This window comes from Gracilinanus agilis, chromosome 5, assembly GCF_016433145.1.
Source record: "Gracilinanus agilis isolate LMUSP501 chromosome 5, AgileGrace, whole genome shotgun sequence".
NCBI classification, from domain to species: Eukaryota; Metazoa; Chordata; class Mammalia; order Didelphimorphia; family Didelphidae; genus Gracilinanus; species Gracilinanus agilis.
This window is the reverse complement of record NC_058134.1, coordinates 143,726,368-143,747,836: the sequence shown is the minus strand read 5'-3', so window position 1 is coordinate 143,747,836 and position 21,469 is coordinate 143,726,368. Positions and strand designations below refer to the sequence as shown.

The 21,469-nt window shown below is 38.4% G+C and overlaps 1 protein-coding gene across 1 annotated transcript in view; it reads left to right on the top strand.

Annotated features, from left to right (window-relative positions):
• The window catches only part of ZNF277 (zinc finger protein 277), a 162,985-nt gene that overhangs the window by 69,906 nt on the left and 71,610 nt on the right, over window positions 1-21,469 (top strand). Inside the window, exon 2 of the mRNA XM_044679041.1 lies at window positions 17,715-17,910. Within this exon, the coding sequence (XP_044534976.1) occupies window positions 17,715-17,910 (196 nt within the window). The remainder of the gene's footprint in view (window positions 1-17,714; window positions 17,911-21,469) is intronic.

Here is a 21,469-nt window from a genome sequence, read left to right as displayed (position 1 = left end):
CTTGCTATACTCTTACAGTGTGGTTCATTGGCAGAATAAAAGAACAATGATTTGGAATTTTGACCTGGTTTTTTAATCTAGGCTCTGTTATTCATGAATTAACTGTGTGACTTGAAGCAAGTCAAAAATCTCAGTTTCCTTATTCATAAAATAAGTGAGTTTGATCATGAGAGTAATCTTTAATGATAAATCTGAGGTTCTATATGCTGTACTAAGAGTATTCCAGGGATTTTTCATGAGCTGTTTCTTTCTTTTCCTGCTGTCTGGAGCTTTATGACAATCAGCAAGCCGTCAGTTTGAGAATACTAGAAATGTGGGCTTATCTCTTTTTCTTAATTAAAAAGAGAAAGATGAATTCACTAACTGGCTTTTGAAACAATTCATCTTTTCTAAGTTTTTCTCTACTCTGTCTATATTAATTTTTTGAGGTCAGAAAAAAATAACTCTATAATCAATTTACTTCTTCAGATCAAAGGGTCTCATACTTGGTGAATGGATTACAATTACAATGTTTAGGCCATGTCCCAAATTTTTCCTTAGCTTGGTTGCTTGGTGTTATTTTATGAAGATAATGAAGGTATGTGTATCTGTTTCATGTGGCTTATGTGAACATCCGGTGGGGGCTTATAAAAGGTAAATTGATTATATTTTAATGACTTCAAGTAAACAGTTACTTTAGTATTTTGTTTTAATCTCATTATCTCAGGTGGTTTCCTCACTTTTAAGATCCCCTTCTAACACTTTAATGCAGGTATTTTATTTCATGAATCATTCTTCTGAATTTAATTGCCTGGGAATATTCCGTGATTTTTATCCATCATAGACTTTAGGGCTAGATGAATCCTATTCCCTCATTTTACAAAGAAAGTATGGCTCTGAGAATTTAGGTCTTCTTACACCTTATCAATCTAGTGGCAATGACCTCTTTGCTGTCCCACAGAAAAGACACTCCATCTCTTGGCTCTGGGCTTTTTCTGGGCATTGTCCCCAGATCTGGTATGCTTTCCTTCCTCAGCTCTTGACTCCTGACTTCCCTGACTTCCTTCGAGCCTCTGCTAAAATCTTCCCTTTGACGGGAAGTCTTTTCTGAATTTTTCTTAGTCTAGTGTCTTTCTCTGTTGATTATTTCCCATTTATCTTATGTTTTGTCATTGTAAATATTTGTTTTCTTGTTGCCTTCCTCATTAGGTCATGAGTTTTTGGGGGCAGATATTATCTTTTGCCTTTCTCTATCTTCAGTACTTAGCACAATGCCTAAACTGACTGGCCAACAAACTTGGATGGCTCTTTTTCTCTTGGTCCCTGTCTGTGATTGATTGAGTCCCCAGATATTAATGAGAAACTCATTCCTTTGCTATCTCTTACTACTGTAACATATCTATTCGTTCATCTCTATCACTCCCCAGTTCCAATTCTCTTCATTGTTTGCTGGAATAGTGAGTGGGTTTTGGCAGGGGTGGTCAGTGGCTTTTTCAGTTGTGTCCAACTCTTCCTGACTCCATATGGGGTTTTCTTGGCAAAGATGCCATAGTGGTTGGCCTGTTTCCTTCTTCTGCTCATTTTACAGATGAGGAAACTGAGGCAAACAGGGTTTAGTGACTCGTCCCAGAGTCATACATTTAGTGTCTGAGGCTAAATTTAACTCACAAAGATGAGTCTTCCTGACAAGCTTCTGACCTGTGCTCTTATCTACTGTATCACCTAGCTGCCCTATAGGAATAGTTTGTAATATGCATCAATCGTATTAACAGACTTGCCCAAGTCATTCATTTTGTATCTTGTCTCCTGAAGTCTTTTGGCATCAAGACGCCCCTGTGTTTTTAAAGGCTATACCTTTAAATAGAGCACAAGCTCTGGCAAATCTTACCAAGCCAAGCAGGCTTTAAGAACTCTTGCCCACCATCTGAGGAACAACCCAGCTAACATTCAGCCCTAAAAGTTTAGCCACCAAGTGATGGACATTTTTCCAAAATTGTAACTCACAAAAAAATTTTACTTGAGCTTGGAAAGGTTGCAGTCTTTGGCAATGGAAAGAACACGAATGAAATCACAGGTCCTTACAGTTTTAAAATAGACATATAAGTGAAGAATGGCAGCATGGAATAGTAGAGCCAGCCACTGAGTGAGGAAGACCTGAGGTCAAGCCCTGCCTCAAGCATGTTCTGGCCAAGTGACCTTAGGAAGGCACTAACCTCTCTTTATTCCAGACAGATCCAAAAGGCTATGACCTGTAGAGTGAGTGCCAATAAAAATGAATCTCTTCATCTAGAGTTCTCTATGCCAGTGAAAGCTCATGTCTAACTGTCTTCCCTGTACCCCACTCCCCCCCCCAAAAAAAAAGTCAATGCAAGAAAGTCTGAAAGGATTAAACTAATAATAGTCAAGCATTTCTTTCAGTACACAATTGTTTTGCTCATGGGAGGGAGACATAGCCTACAACACTGAACTACAGGTGTTGATAGATGTGAAAACAACTACAAACAAGTAATATCGATATCGCAAACAGTTTTTTTAAACTAACATTTTTCTAGCACTTTCAGTTTTGCAAAGTGTTTTTCGAATATTTTCTCCTTTGATCATTTGATAGAGTTTTTCAAGTTATTTTACATGGTAAATTAACTTTTTGAAGAAGAGAATCTGACCCCAAAGAGATGGAAGCATCCAATTTTGTGAAACTAAAAATTTGTCTACTGAAAAATGAGAAGTATCCTTGTCCAATAAACAGAGAAATTTTAATACATCAGAACACTTCATTACATCTTTATGTAAGAAGAGCAAGTAAGATGAAAGGAGAGAGAGAGAGAGAGAGAGGAGAATTCAAGCTGGTAGAGCAGCTGGGAGAATAAGGATAAAGATAGAACTCTGCAAGTACCAATTTATCAAATGCTGGACCCCAGACTGAGACCAGGCCACCTGCCCCCAGGGGCTGCTGTGTGACTTGAAATCAAGAAGTAAATCTAGTGCTTCAGTGTCTCTGTTGCTAATTAGATATTCTTGTTGCTCGATGTTACATACAAGCCAGTTTAGAATTGCTAAACTAGACTCAATCTCAATGCAGCATCTCTCATGTTACAATTATTTAGTGAAACATCTCCTCTCTCCTACTGTTCCTCAGTGAGTAGGTGCTGTTGTTCTCTCTCTTTTTTTTTCCTTTCACTTTTGTATTCTCTACAGTGCTTTGAATAAAGAGGACAGTCAATAAAAATGTTTGGAGTGAATGAAAGAATAAAAATATTTCCTGGCTAACGTGGCAGAAGGATTTTAGTGGTAAATTCACTGTCAAGGAAAGGAATTGATGGTCATTGACTCCAAAGATCCAGAAGAGTAACAATAAAAAGGCCCTGTCTGATCCTCTTGTTTACTTGCCTGTAAAATGCAGGACTTTGAACTAGGATCATCTCCAAGAGACAATCTTTTCTACCTCTGACATTCCCTTTGGCTTTCTGCAAGTAAAATGTCTAAATACTTGTTTGTACCATCTCTCACTGGCATAGGGAAATTCCAGCATGGAAATCCTCTCCAATGATGCATTTAATTTGTAGGCTTTCCTATGAACTCGTCTAAGATATAATAGGTATTACATATAGCAATTAAAACTTAAACCCAGCTTCCCAACTATAAGACCATATCTTCTTCCATGTACATTCCAGTATTAAAAGAAAGCTTAATGGCTAATCTGTTAGAGTCCTGTTAACATGCCAACCTTGGAGTGCATGCCTTTTCTTTTCTTTTTTCTTAAAACCTTTACCTTCCATCTTAGAATTAATAGTATCAGTTCCAAGCAGAAGAGCAGTGAGGGCAAGGCAATTGGGGCTGAGTAACTTGCCCAGGGTCACAAAGCGAGGACGTGTCTAGGGCCATATTGAAATCTAGGACCTCACATCCCCATACCTGGCTCTCCACTGGGTCACCTAACCTCCCTAGTTCATGCCTTTTCAATGGAAGTGCCTAAATTTATTTTAGTATCCCAATAATACTCTTAGACACAGTGCCAGAAAATCTATTTAATACAGTGGTTACAGACAGAGCAATCATCAAGTACATTCCCTTATTTTACAGTGAAGGAAGCTGAAACCTCAAGAAAGACTATACAAATAGCCCATATTCAAACTGAGTCACTTGATTCCACCACATATTAAGCACAAATAGTCTAAAGGCAAAATGATTATGCTTTATGATATTAATTATAAACTTTAATAGGAAAAAGACTAGAACTGGAAACTTTAATATCTAAGCAATGATTCCATTGCCTAAAGACTCCTTATTAAAAAGACAATGAGGGGGCAACTGGGTGGCTCAGTGGATTAAGAGCCAAGCCTAGAAACTGGACGTCCTAGGTTCAAATTTGGCCTCAGACACTTCCTAGCTGTATGACCCTGGGCAAGTGACTTAACCCCCATTGACTAGCTCTTACCACTCTTCTGCCTTGGAGCCAATACTATGTACTGACTTCAAGACTGAAGGTAAGGGTTTTTAAAAAAAAAAAAAAAGACTGACAAAGAATTCTCTGGTAACAATGATTTTTTCCTTCTTAAGAAAATTCATTAAATAATCCCTAATTGATTACATGTATGTGTTTCCATACACACAATCCACTTCATCCTAGCCAAAAGACCCCCACAAAACACCTCTTACTCTAGTGACTCATTGTGATGTGGAGGTGATCCTACATTCTGAACAACTGTGCCAGTGTAGCAAGAGAGCCAATACATTCTTGAAAACTAGAGAGGCGTTCAATGTGGTATTGGCCATACACGTACCTATTGTCCAAGACCCAGCTGTCTGAGTTACAGAGAGATATCCACTGAAAATAGATCACTAGGTAAAGAATTTTTTAACCATTGCAACCCATGAGGAAAAGAACAATTAAATGGACTGCCCATTCAATCAGTAATCATTTACTAAGAAAGTTGTGCAGATTAGTGGATTCATGGAGAACCCTCCTCTATTCAATTGTGTTGATGGAAATGTCATTTTACCTGGTGTTTGTGAAGTTCAGAATCCACCAAATAAATCCAGGAATCTCTCCCCTGAAAATCAAGAAAAATAAAAGAGTTATTTAGACACTGTTCCAGGCACTGAAGATATAAAGACAGAAATTAAACAGTTCCTATCCTCAAGGAACTTACTTTCTATGTATATAAACAAAACAAATGCCAGGTAGTTTGGGCTTGTGCAAGATTAGCAATGGGGCAGACCAAGGAAGGATTTATTTAAAAGATTGTGCTTGAGTTGAGGCTTGAAGGAAATAAGGAAGGGTTCTACAAAATATAGCTATTCTAGAATCAGAATATAGACCTGAAAATCTTGGGAAGGTCAATTGATTATAGACATTTTTTTTAATATCCACATACATTTCTTATATAGTTTTTGTTTACCTGTGCCTAGAAAAATATCACTATTAACCTATACCATAAAAACAAAGCCACTTTATATGTTGAGAAAACACTTGATAATTAAAATGTTGAACACTTGAAAGTAGAATAAAACCCTAAGAGAGATGACACAACTACTTAACGTTTTGGAGCTATATTGGCCCCATAAGTCAGAAATTTATGCTTCTGACAAAGGCACTAATTATAGTTAATAGAGAGCATTGGACAGGTGATTTATGATTTTCAAGTTATTGACCCGTTTCATTAAAAAATTGACTATACGATTTATTCCAAAATAATTGCCTGTCAGTTCAAATCCAGTAAGTCACATTAAACTCAACCTCACCTGATGTACTATAAAGCTTCTATTTGACAAAAATTCATTTAGAAAATGGAATTATATAGAGCACAATTCAAAAATCAGGACTTACTGGCCTTTGGGGTCAGCTGTCTCTTGTTCTCTCTCCCTCCATTTTAATAGCCAGGAAACTGAAGCATAAAGTATAAAATAGAAGTATCCTTGCCCCTTTATTTCTTTCATGTTAGAAATAAATTAATCTTGTGTTAAACTTCACTTTGTGAAAGGGACATTACCTAGTAAACACATCCATTATGTTCAACAAAACCTCCATTAATCTCAAATAATAGTGAAATTCATTGTTCTGGTTAATTGAATTTATGGTTAACTGAGGTTTGATTAGAACTTCCATTTTTATTTCATAGCTTACTGCTGAAAATCTTCTCAAAGTCTACTCTATTGCCAAATGTTCCTTCTCTAGCCATTAGCTGCCCTCTGCTGGTGGAAGGGGGATAGTCAAAGATTCCCCCACTCAAGGGTAGAAGGCATCCCAGTGGAAACCATTGTTTGCAGTCTTGGATCTCAGCCTTAAAAACTTTTGAAGTTCCATCTCTGCGTGCTCCAAAAATTCTTTGGTAATCTAGAGTGGGCATATTAAAAAAACCTATTGAATACCATATTTGTATTTTAAATGTGCAGCATGCTTCAATGTTTATTCATTACAGTTATACCTTCTCAGTAATTCTGCTTAAATCCCTCCCCTTCTTTATGGTTGTAAATATCATAGATTTTTTAAAGGGAAGTGTAGCCATTGTGTTTGCTCTACTCATAGCTCTGCTCTTCCCACATTTATTTACAATTTATGTTTTTACTTTGTGTTGTTGACAGTTATCATTTGAATGTTGGGGAAGTAGAAATTGCTCTTACAGATTTTTTTATCAGTACTTTGTAAATGCTATATATGCCAAACATTTAGCTGTCATATTGATTGTGAAAAATATTTTTCTCAATCTGCTTCCCCTTACCTTTTTTTTTTTTTAGTCATATGAAAATAGATACATGGATGGATGGATAAATAGATGGATGGATCTACCTTGCCCACACTACTTCATTGGGTTATTATGAGAAAAGTGCTTTGTAAACTCTAAAGCAGTATGGAAATGTGAGCTGAGATTCTTGTTAGTATTTCTTCAACAAAGATAGCAAATTTGTGTCACTATCATCCTTTGATATTTCTGCAGATCCATCCTCTCATCCATTGCTGTAGATGGAAACCCATCCATACTTATAGACCTTCTCATTCCATGTAATTTTTCTCCTCATCCTTCTATAAACCCTCCACAGATGATCTCTGCTGGCATCTTTTTCTAGATCTATTAATAGTTTGTGTTCATCAGTGCAGCATTTACCCTGTGCATCTTTTGTCCCTTACTCTTGCTACATTAGTGGCCCATTTCTTTTTCCCATCATACATCTTGATGATGACTTTTAAGCCACTTCTTGGGTCCGAGTCATTTTTGGAAATACACTGCAGCTTACATGTACTCATCAAGGATCTTTCCGGTGCCCTTTGGACCAGCTGCAGTTTTGAATGTTCAGAGATCATAGTGTTATGAATCACAAACATATAGAATATGGAGAATATTGACTCAAAATAGAGCTTCTTAATCTTCTTTTTGTCATGGAGCCCTTTGGCAGTCTAGTGATGACTAAATATCCCTTCTCAGATGCATAAAGTAAAGTACATAAGACAATTTTGCCAATTGCCCAAGGAAGCCAATAATCGTGTCTGAATGGAAAGATTATGATCACAAGATGTCTAGTGACAGGTCAATTAGCTAGATTAATAAAACTGCTACTGATTAGTACTCATCAGACCTGCTCCTATTAATAAACCTGCTATTAATTTCAAAGTAGTGATGATTGTAAATGATATTTTGAGATATGTTCAGCAATTGTAAATAGTATGTGAAAGTATCCATAATTTCTATTGTTACCAAAGAAACAAACTACAATTACTGTTGTTGTTTATTGCATACATTCATAATTAAAGAAAGGGTCAATTTCAGTAGAGTATAATAAAAGTGATACAACTTTTCTCCCCATCCAAGTTCACAACCCCCCTAAAAATCTATCCATGGACCTTTTTTGGGGAGAGGAAGACCCCCTCATTTAAAAATGGACCTCTGCGGTAAGGAACAACCTGGAATCCTTGAAAGCCCTGATACAACAATTTCTCACATCTAACCCAATGTGCTCTCCTCCTATTCAATTTTGGACCCATCTCTTTTTCTATCTGCTATGTCTATCCAAATTTATGTAATAAACTGATTCTATTAGCTGCCCATTTAGTTGCAAGTCATAGTCTGAGCATTATAGATTTGTTTACACCCCCTCAGGGGAAAAAAAAGATTATTTATTTTACAAAAGCTACACCTAGCCATAAAGAAGGTAATGAATCTAAAATGTCTCTGGTTTATTTCACAAGTTAGGTGAAAAGGTTTCAGATGGCTAGACCTTCCTGATGGAATTAAAAGGCAGAAATTCTCCTGTCAGAGAGTATTTAAGTAGTTTGCAAAGTTCCAAATAAGGTGGAAGGCTGGCACGGTTCCTCCAGAGACTTTAGCCAGGCATAAGCATGGGTCCAGTGTTCCATCTCTCTGTTTCTGTGACCTCTGTGGTCAGCCATGGTGAGGCTTCTTGGACTTCTGCTTCACATTTCCCCCTTTTGCACTTCTTTTGCACACTTGCTTCTTCCAATATTTGGATCTAATGCCAGAGTGGAAATCAGCAAAATGGCTCTAAGAGAAAATGGCAGTATACATTTTTTTCCTTTAAACTTTTTACCTTGTATCTTACAATTAATACTAATAATCAGTTCCAAGGAAGAAGAACAGTAGAGGCTAGGCAATTGGGATGAAGTGACTTACCCAGGGTCACATAGCTAGGAAGTTCCTGAGGCTACCTTGGAGCCCTGGCTCTCTATCCAGCTACCTGTTCCTCAGTATATATTCCTTATGCTCATTGAGTTTTCCCATATTGATTACTGGGCCCATCTTATCTGAGTTACTGGAGAAGCTGGGTAGTCTTCATTTGTTTATATGTGGTTTTCTATACTCCATTGATTAATTATATTTACTTTGTATTTTATTTTCTCTGATGTTTGATATTAAAAAGTTGGTAAAAAATTATACATAGTTCTCTTTTCTTAAGTCTCTCTATCACAATGATTTTTGGGAGCGTGGGGGAAAGAATGATGGGTGGTTAGAGAGAGAGAGAGAGAGAGAGAGAGTGTGTGTGTGTGTGTATACAAGTGTGTTTTACCAATATCAATTAAATAAGCTAGATAGCATATTTGAAGAGTTGTATATGTATATTCAGCCTTCTCTGATCCCAGATCTCTCAAAGGCATGGAATATTTAAGAAATGAAAGCTTCCTAGAGAAAGGAATACAAAAGTATGTATTTGACTGTGTTTTTATAAACAAGAAATGTCCGGGTCATTGCGCATAACTTTACTGAAGCACGATGTAAGAACCTCTTAAAAGAGTTCTCATTGGTCTAAAAGCCAGCTAAATGTTTATCATTTATTAAAAGGGAGCTTACTATTAAAACAGGACTTGCCTTTTTTAACTTCATACTTTGGGGTTCTCTGCCTAAAGTCTTAATCCTTTAAAATGTGTATAAGCTACAATACTGTAAACAACTGCAGGATGGCTCAGTGAAAAGAACATAATGAATTTGAAGTTGAAGGACCTATTATACATAGACCCAAGTCAGATCTTGGCTTTGCCATTTACTATTTGTGTGATCTTGGACAAATTCTTTTTGTTGTGCATTTGTTTCAATTATGTCTGATTCTTCATGACCCCATTTTGGGTTTTCTTGGCAGAGATACTGGTGTGGTTTTCCATTTACTTTTCCAGCTCATTTTACAGATGAGGAAACTGAGGCAAACAGGGTTAAATGACTTGTCTCTGGTCACACAGCTAGTAAATAACCTGCAGACAGATTTGAACTCATGAAGATGAGTCTTCCTAACTCCAGACTTGATTCTATCCCCTTTACCACCTAGCTGGACACATCATCTGCTGCTTTTGGGTCTCAGTTTCCTCATCTATAAAATAAAGGGTTTGGTTTAGATGACCTCAAATAGCCCTTCAAGATCTATCTAAATCATTCATCTTTTGGCTCCTTCATAGGCAAGTCCTGATTTCACAGGATAAACTAATTGAAGAAAAACACTGGTTTCCCAGCTGCGTGTGTAATCTAGACGAGATAAAATAAAGCTGACTTGCCAGTTCAGTTTCTTTACTCAAGTTCTTATTTTCCTCCTTCTCTTATTTCTTAAACACTACTGAGAAGGAAGCCTGATTTTGTTTTAGCATTTGAGTTTTGTCACTTTTATAGGAGACATGCAGCCCCCTAGGGGTTTTCAGTATCCTCAGATTTATACTATGAGAGCCATATTTGGCGATCCTCACACTTGTTGTGTAGTACAGAAGATCATCCATCCTGGGTGAAATCAGACCAGAAGGGTTGGCCATGCTTCAGAGTCCCTCACAGCTGAGATAACAGTTTTTGGACTTCCCAGTTCTAGGTAGGAAGCAGAGAGGTATGACTTGGAGGGAATGTGGCTTCTCAAAATGGGATTTCATTGCAGTGGGCCTGTCTGTTATTTTAGTGGTGGCTGGAAGTGAGGCAGCCTTCTAAAGGACCATGGAGAAGAAATATACCCATGTCTACATCCTGAGGCAAAGCCAGACGCCCCAGTTATCTCCCTAATTCAGCTTCCCTAAATTAGTATTGATCTTCTGAAGCCTTAGACTATTCCGACCACCCGTGATGTCAGGAGCCATTCCTGTCTATACATCTATTGGATCTCTCAAAAATAGCAAGCTAGAAAGAACCTTCAAGGTGATACCCACTTCCTAGCTGGGTGACCCTGGGCAAAAGTCTCTTAACCTCCATTGCCTAGCCCTTACCTCTCTTCTGCCGTAGGACCAATGCTCAGTATTGATTCTAAGGTGGGAGGTAAGGGCTAAAAAAAGAAAGAAAAGATGATAGATTCCAATCCCCTGATTTAAAGCTAAGAAAACAGAGAATTTCAAGATTAAGTGGCTTGTTAAGATCACGTAGGTAGTTAGTGACAGAGCTGAGACACCCAAAGCAGTGCTAAACTCTGAACCTCAGAGTCCTCCCTTTTTGAACTAAGATAACAGAATTATCCAAGTGAAGGGACAGGAAAGGCTTATGTAAAAATAGCCAGTTCTCTCCTAGTCAAGGGTTTTAAAGAAAAACTGGAAAGGAGGGTTACTAAAACCTGTGTCTGAGATCTTTACCTTAAAGGCACCTTGGAGGCCATCTCGTCGAACCTTACATTTGACAAATAAGGAAACCAAGGCCCGGGCAGCTTTATGAACGTGTCCAGTGTCTCATAGAGAGTAAGCATCACACAGGAACTATGCCAACCTACATTTTTAAATTCCAGAATTAGTGGGCTTTCCTCTCTCTGAAAGCAGATAGCACCCCCTAGGACCAAGGTTGTTCATATGAGAGAGCTATTTGTAGAAAATCTGGTCTCTGTCCTTCTGTTCAAAAGCTAGGTAACTAACCTAGAATTTCCAAGTAGGGAGATGAGGAACATTTGTCATTTCTTTCAGTCCTGGCCGACTCTTGGGGTTTTCTTGGCAAAGATACTGGAATGATTTGCCATTCCCTTTTCCAGCTCATTTTTCCAGAAGAGAAAACTGAGGAAAACAGGGTTAAGTGACTTGCCCAGGGTCACACAGCCAGAAAGTGTCTGAGGCCATATTCAGACCCAGGACATCCCCTCTCTAGGCTTTGCCACTCTCAATTCACTGAGCCACTTAGCTTCTCCTAATAAAAAAAACAATTTTCCATCCAATTACTAGAAAGCTATTTTTAGAGAAATGAATTTTTAAGGGAAGGACCTTTTCTTCACCATTGCTGATTTTTTGTAAGCATCAGTATAGAACAGGTTGGTTTGTAAAACAAAGCAGAAATAAACCGGAAAAAACATATTTTCCCTTTAGGCAAGAATACAGTTCTGTTGTAGAAGGCTTAGTAAATCTGACTAATGAGGAATTAACATTATGAAGAAGAAGGGCCTCTGGCCAGGCAGTCTACTAAAACTAGGCTCAAGCCCTGGACCTGCTTCTTAAGTAAAATTAGCTACAAGCTTTTGGCCTTTCTGGGTCCCCCTCCATTTTTCCACACTTAAAATGAATGTTTGGAACAAAAAGATTTCTTAGTTTCATTCTGTAGAAGTCTATTTAAAATGTCATTTATAATAATATTTTTCTCTAAAGCCCTTTCCAGACTCCTGGGGAAAGCCCCTTGGATTGGGAGGTGATAGGCTGAGGACAAAAAGGCCTTTCTTTAAGTGAATGGATTAAAGAGTAATCTCTTTTTATCCCCTAAAGGGATTAGACAAGGTTCCACCCCATGGGAAGTGCTCTCTTCCACTGTACTGGAGAGGCTTTCAGAGTCTCCTATTATTTAATTTAGATTCTTGATATAGATCTCTGAGAGGTTCCCCAGTGATTCCTCTAGGGGAGTCAGTCATCCAGGAGGAATGAGATAGTGACTTGGTCACTCAATTTTAGAATGTGGACCCAGACTGCATTTTTAGATAGGTTTTCTTTGGTGACTATTCCTATAAATGGTACCAGAAATCTTAGGGCAGGGAGACATATTGGAAGCCAGGACGGTTATGTCATTTTGGACATCTCTGTCTCTCTAAGCTAGAAATGTTTTGAATATAGATTTAATGAGAAACTCTTTGTAGAAAATCTGGTGCCTAGAATACAGTCTTTATTTTAATTTTTTTTTCTTCAGAACTTTAATCTCTAAATCTACCACCTGGTCAGAGAGGTGGTCCATTGATAGAACTTGGGACCTGGAATCCAGAAGACCTGAATTCAGATCCCACCTTAAATATCAAATAGTTGTATAAACTTGGGTTAAGCCACTTAACCTTTGTCTGTTTGAAACAGGTAGCTAGGTGGTATAATAGATAGAATACTGAGTCTGAAATCAGAAAGACTCATCTTCCTGAGTTCAAATCTGGTTTCAGACACTTAATAGCTGTGTAACACTGAGCAAGTCATTTAACCTTGTTGTCTTCAGTTCCTCGTCTTTAAAATGAACTGGAGAAGGAAATGGCAAACTACTCCAGTAACTTTGCCCAGGAAGCCCTAAATGGGATCACAGAGAGCTGGAAAAGACTAAAAGTGACTGAATATACTTCCTCTTTGGTCACCTCCTCCTCTTTCCCTTTTGTTATCCCCACTGGAGACCATGACCTAGAGGAACTTCCACTGGAGGAGTGAATGATGGCCCAGTGGAGGTCTTCTCCTGACCAGTGATTTCTGTTTAGGACAGCCTCAGCCACCATGGTTTTTTTCAATTCCCTCAAGGGCCATATTATCACTCCTACAACTTTCCTCTCAGCCTCCCACCTGTAGTTCTGGATTGATGAACGACAACTGAATCACGTCTGCCATTGCTTCTAGATGGGTTGTGTCAGTATAATTCTCTGTAGACCCATTCACCAGCTTGGTGACCTGCAGGCCCTTCCCTGGCCACCTTTCTTTTATATGTATTCTCTCCCCCATCAGAAAGTGGGCTCCTTGAGGGCTGTGACTGTCTTCATGTTGTTTTTGTAGCCCCAGCACGTAGCACAATTATAAGTGCTTTAAAAAAGCTTTTCTTTTATTCCTATATCCATTCATTCACTTGTTACATAAAGTATGGGGAAAGGGGGATATGATGAAATAATGAACCATAAGTATTTGGTTTTGTTATACAGCCATTTTAAGTTGTATCTGACTCTTCCTGACCCTATTTGGGGTTTTCTTGGCAAAGATACTATAGTGCAGGGGTCAGCAACCTTTTTGGCCGTGAGAGCTATAAACGCCACATTTTTTAAAATGTAATTTCGTGAGAGCCGTACAGTGTTCACAGTGCGCGCTCCTGTAACAGTGCCTGAAAAAAAAATTGACTTTATGGCTCCTACAGAAAGAGCCATATCTGGCCCTCAAAAGAGCCAGATATGGCTCAAGAGCCATACCTTGCTGACCCCTGCTATAGTGGTTTGCCATTTCCTTCTCCAGCTCATCTTCCAGATAAAGAAACTGAGGCAAACAGTATTAAGTGGCTTGCCCAATAAGTTTCTGAGGCCAGATTTGAACTGGAATAAGATGGAATAAGAGTCTTAACTGACCCCAGGTCTGACACTCTATCTACTGCACCACCTAGCTGCCATGGAAAATTAATTCTTATTCATATTAAAGCTGTATCATATTCCTTTCCTTTGTGATTGAACAAAACACCTCCGTTTTCTCATCTATAAACTGAAGGGGTTAAACTAGATAATGTCCAAGACTCCTTCCTTCCCTAAATATATTGTGCTATGAATCTTCCCTCCCAAAGCAACCAACTGTCTTCCATTTACATAAGATTTCACTCTTTCTTTTGTCACAGAATTGATTAATGGAGATGATAGAAGAGCATTAAAATAAGGGAATCACATGTTTTGTGGTCAGGTGCTTTTCCTAGCTATTCTGGGCTGTAACTGGTTGATTGATTCTGTATCACCAGTGATTAAAAAAAAAAAAAACTAAGGTGAATTTTTTCCCAATATGGAAAATGTTGCATGTGTTGCAAAGGCTAAAAGAAAAAAGTAGTATGTCATCTTCCTATCTACCTCATAGGGTCAAAGTAAAGAAAACAGCTTAAAGTACCATATAAATGCAAGCTATTTATGATTATTGTGCATCCTCTTGTCTTTGGAAACATCACAGGAAATGGATTTACTAGCTCACTACTGGGAGTCATATTTTTCTCTCAAATAGATTAAAGATTCCAAGTAAAGAGCTTTGGAACAAGAAGAGCCAGTGCCCTCCATCTCCATTAATAATAAGACACTGATTCTTTTGGCCATTGCTACTGTATAGTTCCTGGATCACATATGCAAGGACAGGTATTTTTGATTTGGATCATGAAAATGTAATTCCTAAGTTTTATTGGGTAAACATTTCTTACCTAAGGAATTTGTCCCATCCAGGGTGAATCAATGTGTTCTTCCTGGAAGTAGCTAAACCCAACTGAGAAAGACTTTACTAAATAAATCAACTGGCACAAAGTATTAGTCATCCATGCTTCTCCCTAAGACACAAAGTTCTTTTGCAGAAGTCTCATTGTGAGACACTAATTTAATAGGTCTGATCCATCCTTATTCTGTAGAAGTCTATCATCCATTCATTTGTATTTAACATACTTTTTAAGAAGAAGACCTCTTCCTTTCTTAGAATCAATAATAAGTATCATTTCCAAGGCAGAAGATGGGTAAGGGCTAGGCAATAGGAGTTAAGTGACTTACCCAGGGTCACACAGCTAAGAAGTATTGAGACCAGATTTGAACCTGTCTCCAGGTCTGGCTTTCTATCCTCTAAGCCAACTAGCTGCCTCCATATTTAATATACTTTTAAAAGTACCTACTATGTACAGTGAACTATTGGAGGGAAAATGTGCTGGGGGGGGGTGGGGGTGGTAAGTTTAAATGAAACATAGTTCCTGCCCTCAAAGTGATAATAATCTTTGAAGAGTCATCTGCAGACAGGCATTTGTGGTGGGTGAATGAGAGGAGCAAAATAAACTATTTGGCCAAAATTTTGGAGTTCAGACTTATGATTTCATTGTTTTAGAGTACTCACAGTCAGAAAACTCTTTATCTACCCAGATATATAATCATTATCCAATTTAGTCTTAGAGAATTTCCTGGGACACTAAGAACTAAAGAAATTTATTCTTAGTCACTCAGACAAAATTTGAACCTCTGAAACTGTCTCTATCATATCATGTTTCCTCTCAAAATTATCCATGAAAATCCTCTAAACAGAGAAAGAGAAAGAGACGGAGACAGAGACAGAGAGAAAGCAAGACAGAGAGCAAGAGAGAGACAGACAGAGAGGAAGAGAGAGAGAGAGAGAGAGAGAGAGAGAGAGAGAGAGAGAGAGAGATTATCTTTAGAGTTATATTAGCAAAAACAGTTGAGTTCTCCTTTGACACCCCCCCCAAAAAAAGGTCACTTGTTTCAGAGGACAGAAGACCCTCATATAATTGTTTTGGAAAAAAGTTAAATCGAAATTTTATTTTTGCTTGGCACCTAGCTAAGTTACATCAGCTAAACTCTGATCTGTAGAGAGCAGGGAACCAATGCTTCTGCTCAAAAGGAAGAAAACAGAAACAGGTTAAGACAACTTCTAGAAAGACTGATGAAAAGGGGGTGGGGTTAAAAGGGCTTCATTTAGAATGTTTTTATTAAATTGGACTCACAACACCACCTAACTGTGTCTAACTACATCTTAGTTGCTTGATAAACATTTACTGATTCAAATTGAAATTGAATTTCTTCATCCTGTTCGACCAGAAACCTAGAGAGGAGCCAAGAGAGTCATAGAGAACTCAACAGAGATCTTCTAGGAAGGTGATAAAGACCAGCTAAGATGACCTCTCTTTTTGTTATCTCTATAAGCCTAAGGAGAATGAATAGACACTCTGTGGGTATGATGAAGTAGAGACTCTGGAATCACAACCAGAAGGTCAATAGTGCATACGTGGTTCACAGGAAGCAAGATTATTGAAGGTACCGCAAATCCATGGCAGTCAGGTTATGGAGCAGGCAGGAGACCTGGAATCAGAAAGACTTGAGTCTTTCTGGGAATCACTTAATTTCTATGTGCCTCAGTTTCCTCCTATGCAAAATAGGGGGAGTAAAGATACACATCTCCCAGGGTGGTATAATGAGCTATTTATAAAGCATTTTACAAACATTAAAGTTCTATGTAAATACTCGCTGTTGTTCCTGTTAACATCTCTAGCCCGTCATCCATTGAAATGGTGGGAATCACTGTACACTATTAAAATTGTTATTTCTCTTTCTTTCTGGGAAAGGATCTAGTTTCTATCTTTTCAGCAGAGTGTTTGCCAAGGCATCATCTCTAACTATATGCTGTTGGACACGTTATTAGTAAACTATTCATTGCTCGAGAGGTCTGAAAGGAGGGGAATTAAGATTAATCTAATTCCAGATTTTATTGTCTATGGAAACACTGTTTTGCCTCCAGGGTATGAAGGTAACTTGCACTCCCTGTGATGCCAGGCATTTCCTTCTGGTTGCCTGGTTACTAAATACTCTCTAGTCAGCCTGAGGGTAGCAGACCTGGACTTCCCACCAGTCCCTGCTGCCTCTCCCTACACAAAGCCCCATTTCCTGGCTTCCACCCTGGTGTCCCATGCTCCCATCTAGTCTCCCCCATCTTTCAAGTGAACAGTAGCTGGAGCCACGATGGCGCTAGCAAGATGGAAAAATCTCCACTGCACACTGTGCACATCTTCTAATCATGATGTATGATTATTCATCAAGCAATAGATAGGCATAAATCAACATAGAAACCTGTCATCTGGGTGGTCCATTCTGCATGCACGGGCACTCCTGCCCGGTACAAGGGCTTTCCCATTTGTGTCATGGCAAAAAAAGTGCAATCAGGAAGCGAACTGCAGGTGCAAGCAGGAAGCGGCTTAAAGGACCTGCCTGGCATCTGTGTCCTTCCCTTGACTTCATGACTCTCTCTCCTCCCTGGGTCACAATTGGGCCTTACAACCCTAACTCAGCACTAAGCAGCCTTCCCCCTCCAGGTGCGCCCCTGGGATTGCTGCCATTGGCCAGCTGCCAAGAAAAACCCTTGGACAGCTGCCCAAGCAAATGGGCTTCCCCCATGCAAGCCAGCAAGCACAGCCTGGGAGATTTGAGCCAGGCATGCACTATGCCCTTCATTTCAGTTGAGAGAGAGCTCTATAAAATAAAAAGTCTCCTCTCTCATTCACTCAATCTCTCCCCTATCCCCTTTTATTGCCAGAACAACTATCTTTAGGGTTGTTTTAATGCACGAGGTGAAAAAATCATCAATCCTAAGAGTTCTGTTAAGCTTTTCTTCTTTTTTTTTTCTCCCCCAGACAGTAGGGATTGTATCTTGGAGCCTCTCTCCCTGCCAGAAAGTCCAGGTGGCATCTCCACTTTAGAAGGTTCCCCATCTGTGCCTTGTATCTTCTGCGAAGAACATTTTCTTGAACAAGACAAACTTCTGAAGCACATGATTATTGAGCACAAGATTGTCATAGCTGATGTCAAGCTGGTGGCTGATATCCGAAGGTACATTTCCTTTCATTTCTTGGAGGAGTGAAATAGATTCTCTTTGGAGGAAAAAGCCCCCACGCTCTGTGCGTGCATATATCTCTAGACGTATAGTGATGTAAATTGAAAAGAGCCAAGGCAAATGGCAGCCCTTCCCTTGGAAGTTTCCAGTTGTTGGGCATTTGTTTTCCTTGTATTCCATTGCTTACCAGCGTTTGTGTGTATGTATTTGTTTGTATTGCTGACTCTGTATCACTCTCTGATAACCCTGAGAATGAGGTAACTTACCCACCAGCTGGTAATATTCCTTGTCACACTCTTTACACATGTTGCATTTGAAGCCATCTGTCTACTGGAGTCCATCTTACTGTCAGAGCTCTTCCTGAGCCTCTTGGCTGGACGGATCAGGTATATTTCCGACGGACCGTCTCTGCCTTAGGAGCATTCCACTTATGAATAACTCAAGATTGCTCTCTCCATTATGTTGAGTTGCCTCTACCCTGATGATGAGTAAAATGGGCTTTTGTACATTGTCCCCTGAACACTAACCACCATTAAAACACTTTTTTGGAAAAGTAGGTTTTTGAGAACCAATCAAACGACTCAGAAATATGAGGCGGCAGATTGTCCTGAAGATAGGAACTACCTGCATAGCCAAAGGTGCTGTTCTCTAGCCTCGGGGTTTGTCCTTTTAGTTATTAAACCCCATTTCTCATCCTGCTTTCAGAGTGGGCAACAAATGTTTATTGGGCAACTTCTGGGTAGATGGCATTTTATGAAACGTTATGATCTTTACCCCTTATTTGTCAGTATCTTACTCTCACTTTCTCTGTCTCCATGTTTCTTGTCATCTTTTCATCCTCACCTTTTTCTGCCTGTGTCTTTGAATCTCTGTGTGTTTGTCTGGTCTTGGCTTCTATCTCTCTCTTTCTCTCTCTCCTCCTAGACCTCCTTCTCTCCTCTCCTTTACAGTAAGTATAGAAACATAGCACACATTCCAGTAATTTCCTCATGTATGTATGATGTCTAGATCTTCGCAATCAAACATAAAACCTTTGTTATTTGGGAGTTTCCATTTCAAGGTAAAGGGTCAGATTAGCTTTTATCTGCATTAATGACATAACAGTTAATACTTTAGAAAACTATCAGGTAAGTATGCCATTCTTTTATAATTCTTACTGACAGCTTTTCTATTTGTATAAAGTTATTTCTGTCTTCTAATTTCTTCTGTCCTGCTGATATTAAATTCCCTTGGGATTTGCAGAAACAGAGACCGTCCAGCACTGATGGTCAGTTAAGTGATACAAGATTTTTTTCTTCTCTTTTCTCCTAAAAATTCATAACCTAAGGTCTTAATCAAGGTTTGCATTTTTTTCCCCAATGTATGCATAGAGTAATTAAGAAACTGGATCCATTCTTATCTATTTCCCTTATTCTTTGTCAGGATTATTGATCTTTTTTAGCAATGAGGAGCAGAGGGGAGGTACATAATCATATATTAATTATTTACTAGGGCTCCTTGCTTAGGAGTCTAAAAATAACTGTTGGGATCAATCGCCCACAAGATGCAGCCACTCCAAAAAATGAACATAGAAGTAGAATAGGAAATTAAAATAGATAATGCTTGATTTTAATAGGAAATTTTAATGATCTGATTTGTTATGACTACATTGCTGACCATTTGATATCTTCCTTGATTTGGGTGCCAAAGTTCTCCACATTGCCAGTCTTTTTAACTAAATGAAAAGGTCAGCAAAGAGAGTCATGCCTAATTCAAATCTAAAAGAAATAGTTCTGTGTCATCTGTAATCATCTCTTTCTTTATCCATATTCCATTTTTAAGAAATTATCTAGTCTTTCACACATGTATAGCCTATAACAAATTACTCGCCTTTTCAATGAGTGGGGGGGAGGAAAGAGGGAGGGAGAGAATTTAAAACTCAATTTTTTTAATGAGTGTTAAAAATTTTGTTTTTACATATGATTGGAAAAAGTTTTTAAAGGAAAAAAGGAAATTTTCTAGTCTGATTAATGCCTGCAGTATAATAGGTATATAGGGATATGTTTTAATCATTGTCAGGAGTCCCATTTAATTTGGATTCCATTCCCATTATTTCTATTTATATAATATAAGTTAATCTTTATGTACCCCTACAGAGTAGTCAAATGCTTCTTGGACACTTTGAATAGAGAGAAAATTACTTTTCCTTTTTATGATAACTTGGGCATTTTCTTAAGGAAAAAATAGACATTCAAGCAATAAGACCAGTTTTCACTTAGAATTCAGATGCAAGATGAGCCACATGCAGAGATACTTAAGTAGAGAAGCTGCCATTTCTATGCACTTATTAGAAGACAAAGAGTAGATAAGGAGATGAACTTTATTCTAACTCTAAAAAAGAAAATACCTGTATTTAACACAAGCACTCTAAACTCAGCACTTGTCCTCGTAGGTCCTGCTAATAGAGAAAGTCTCATGGAGAAGTTTGAGTGTGTTAGCCATCCTAGTTGTTTTGCTTGCTGAAATGATATTGTTTCCAACAGACAAAACACAAACACTTCCTGCCGTATGCTGCTATATATTGCTACTCATTCTCAGCTACCTAATTTAAGATCCATGCTGCAGTTTTCCATGCCTTTTGCATTCATCGGAAGTTTTCTGGTGATGTGTATATGCACAGACATTAGCACTGATAGAAGATGGACTTGTGTTAGTCTTGGTAAGTCAGTAAAAGATGCTCCCACATCATAGAACACTAGAGCTAGAAAATAACTCAAGAGATCTAGTCTGGTTTTATTATTTTATAGACAAGGAAACTGAAGCCTTCATAGGTTCAAGTGTCTTGGGTCTCAAATCTCTTGATTTGTGGCAGAGCCAAGACTACCACCTAGTTTTTTGGACTTAGAAGGTCTTCCATTTCCCTACACTTTTGTTGTTGTTCATTCCTTTCAGTAACATCTGACTTTTCCTAACCCCTTTTGGAGGATTTTCTTGACAGAGATACTGGAGTGGTTTGCTATTTTATTCTCCAGCTCATTTTACAAAGGAGGAAACTGAGGCCAACAGGGTTAAGTGACTTACCCAAGTGATCCTGTTAGTAAATGTCTGAGGTCAGAACTCCCAGTAATCTATCCACTACCCTTTCTCTAACAATACAGCTCTTATATGTTGAACTTCCCCCTTTTAAAGTCCTTGGTACTGACCTGCTTTTTTTTTCCACCCCTCCTTGGATCTTCTGGTGAAAAGTGGAGATTCTTATAGTTAAGGTTAAAACAATTTAAGGTTTTCTGTACAGGAATTCTCAGCCACAGTGCTGGCTCAGAATAACTCATTTCAAAGAAGGAAGGTGAATTAGTGGCAAATGTTTTTTGTTAATAAATTTAATAATAAATTATTTTTAAAATAATAAATTTAAAAAATAAACCTTCCCTTTTATAATAATATAGAGGCTGTCAGAGCTCCTTTAGCTCTCAATCTGATAGTACCTTGGCAAAGGCAGGTAAAATCACCCAGAATATTTTTTATTTAAGAAACCAAACTGTGTTCTACATTTAACTGACTTACCCAGCAGTAATG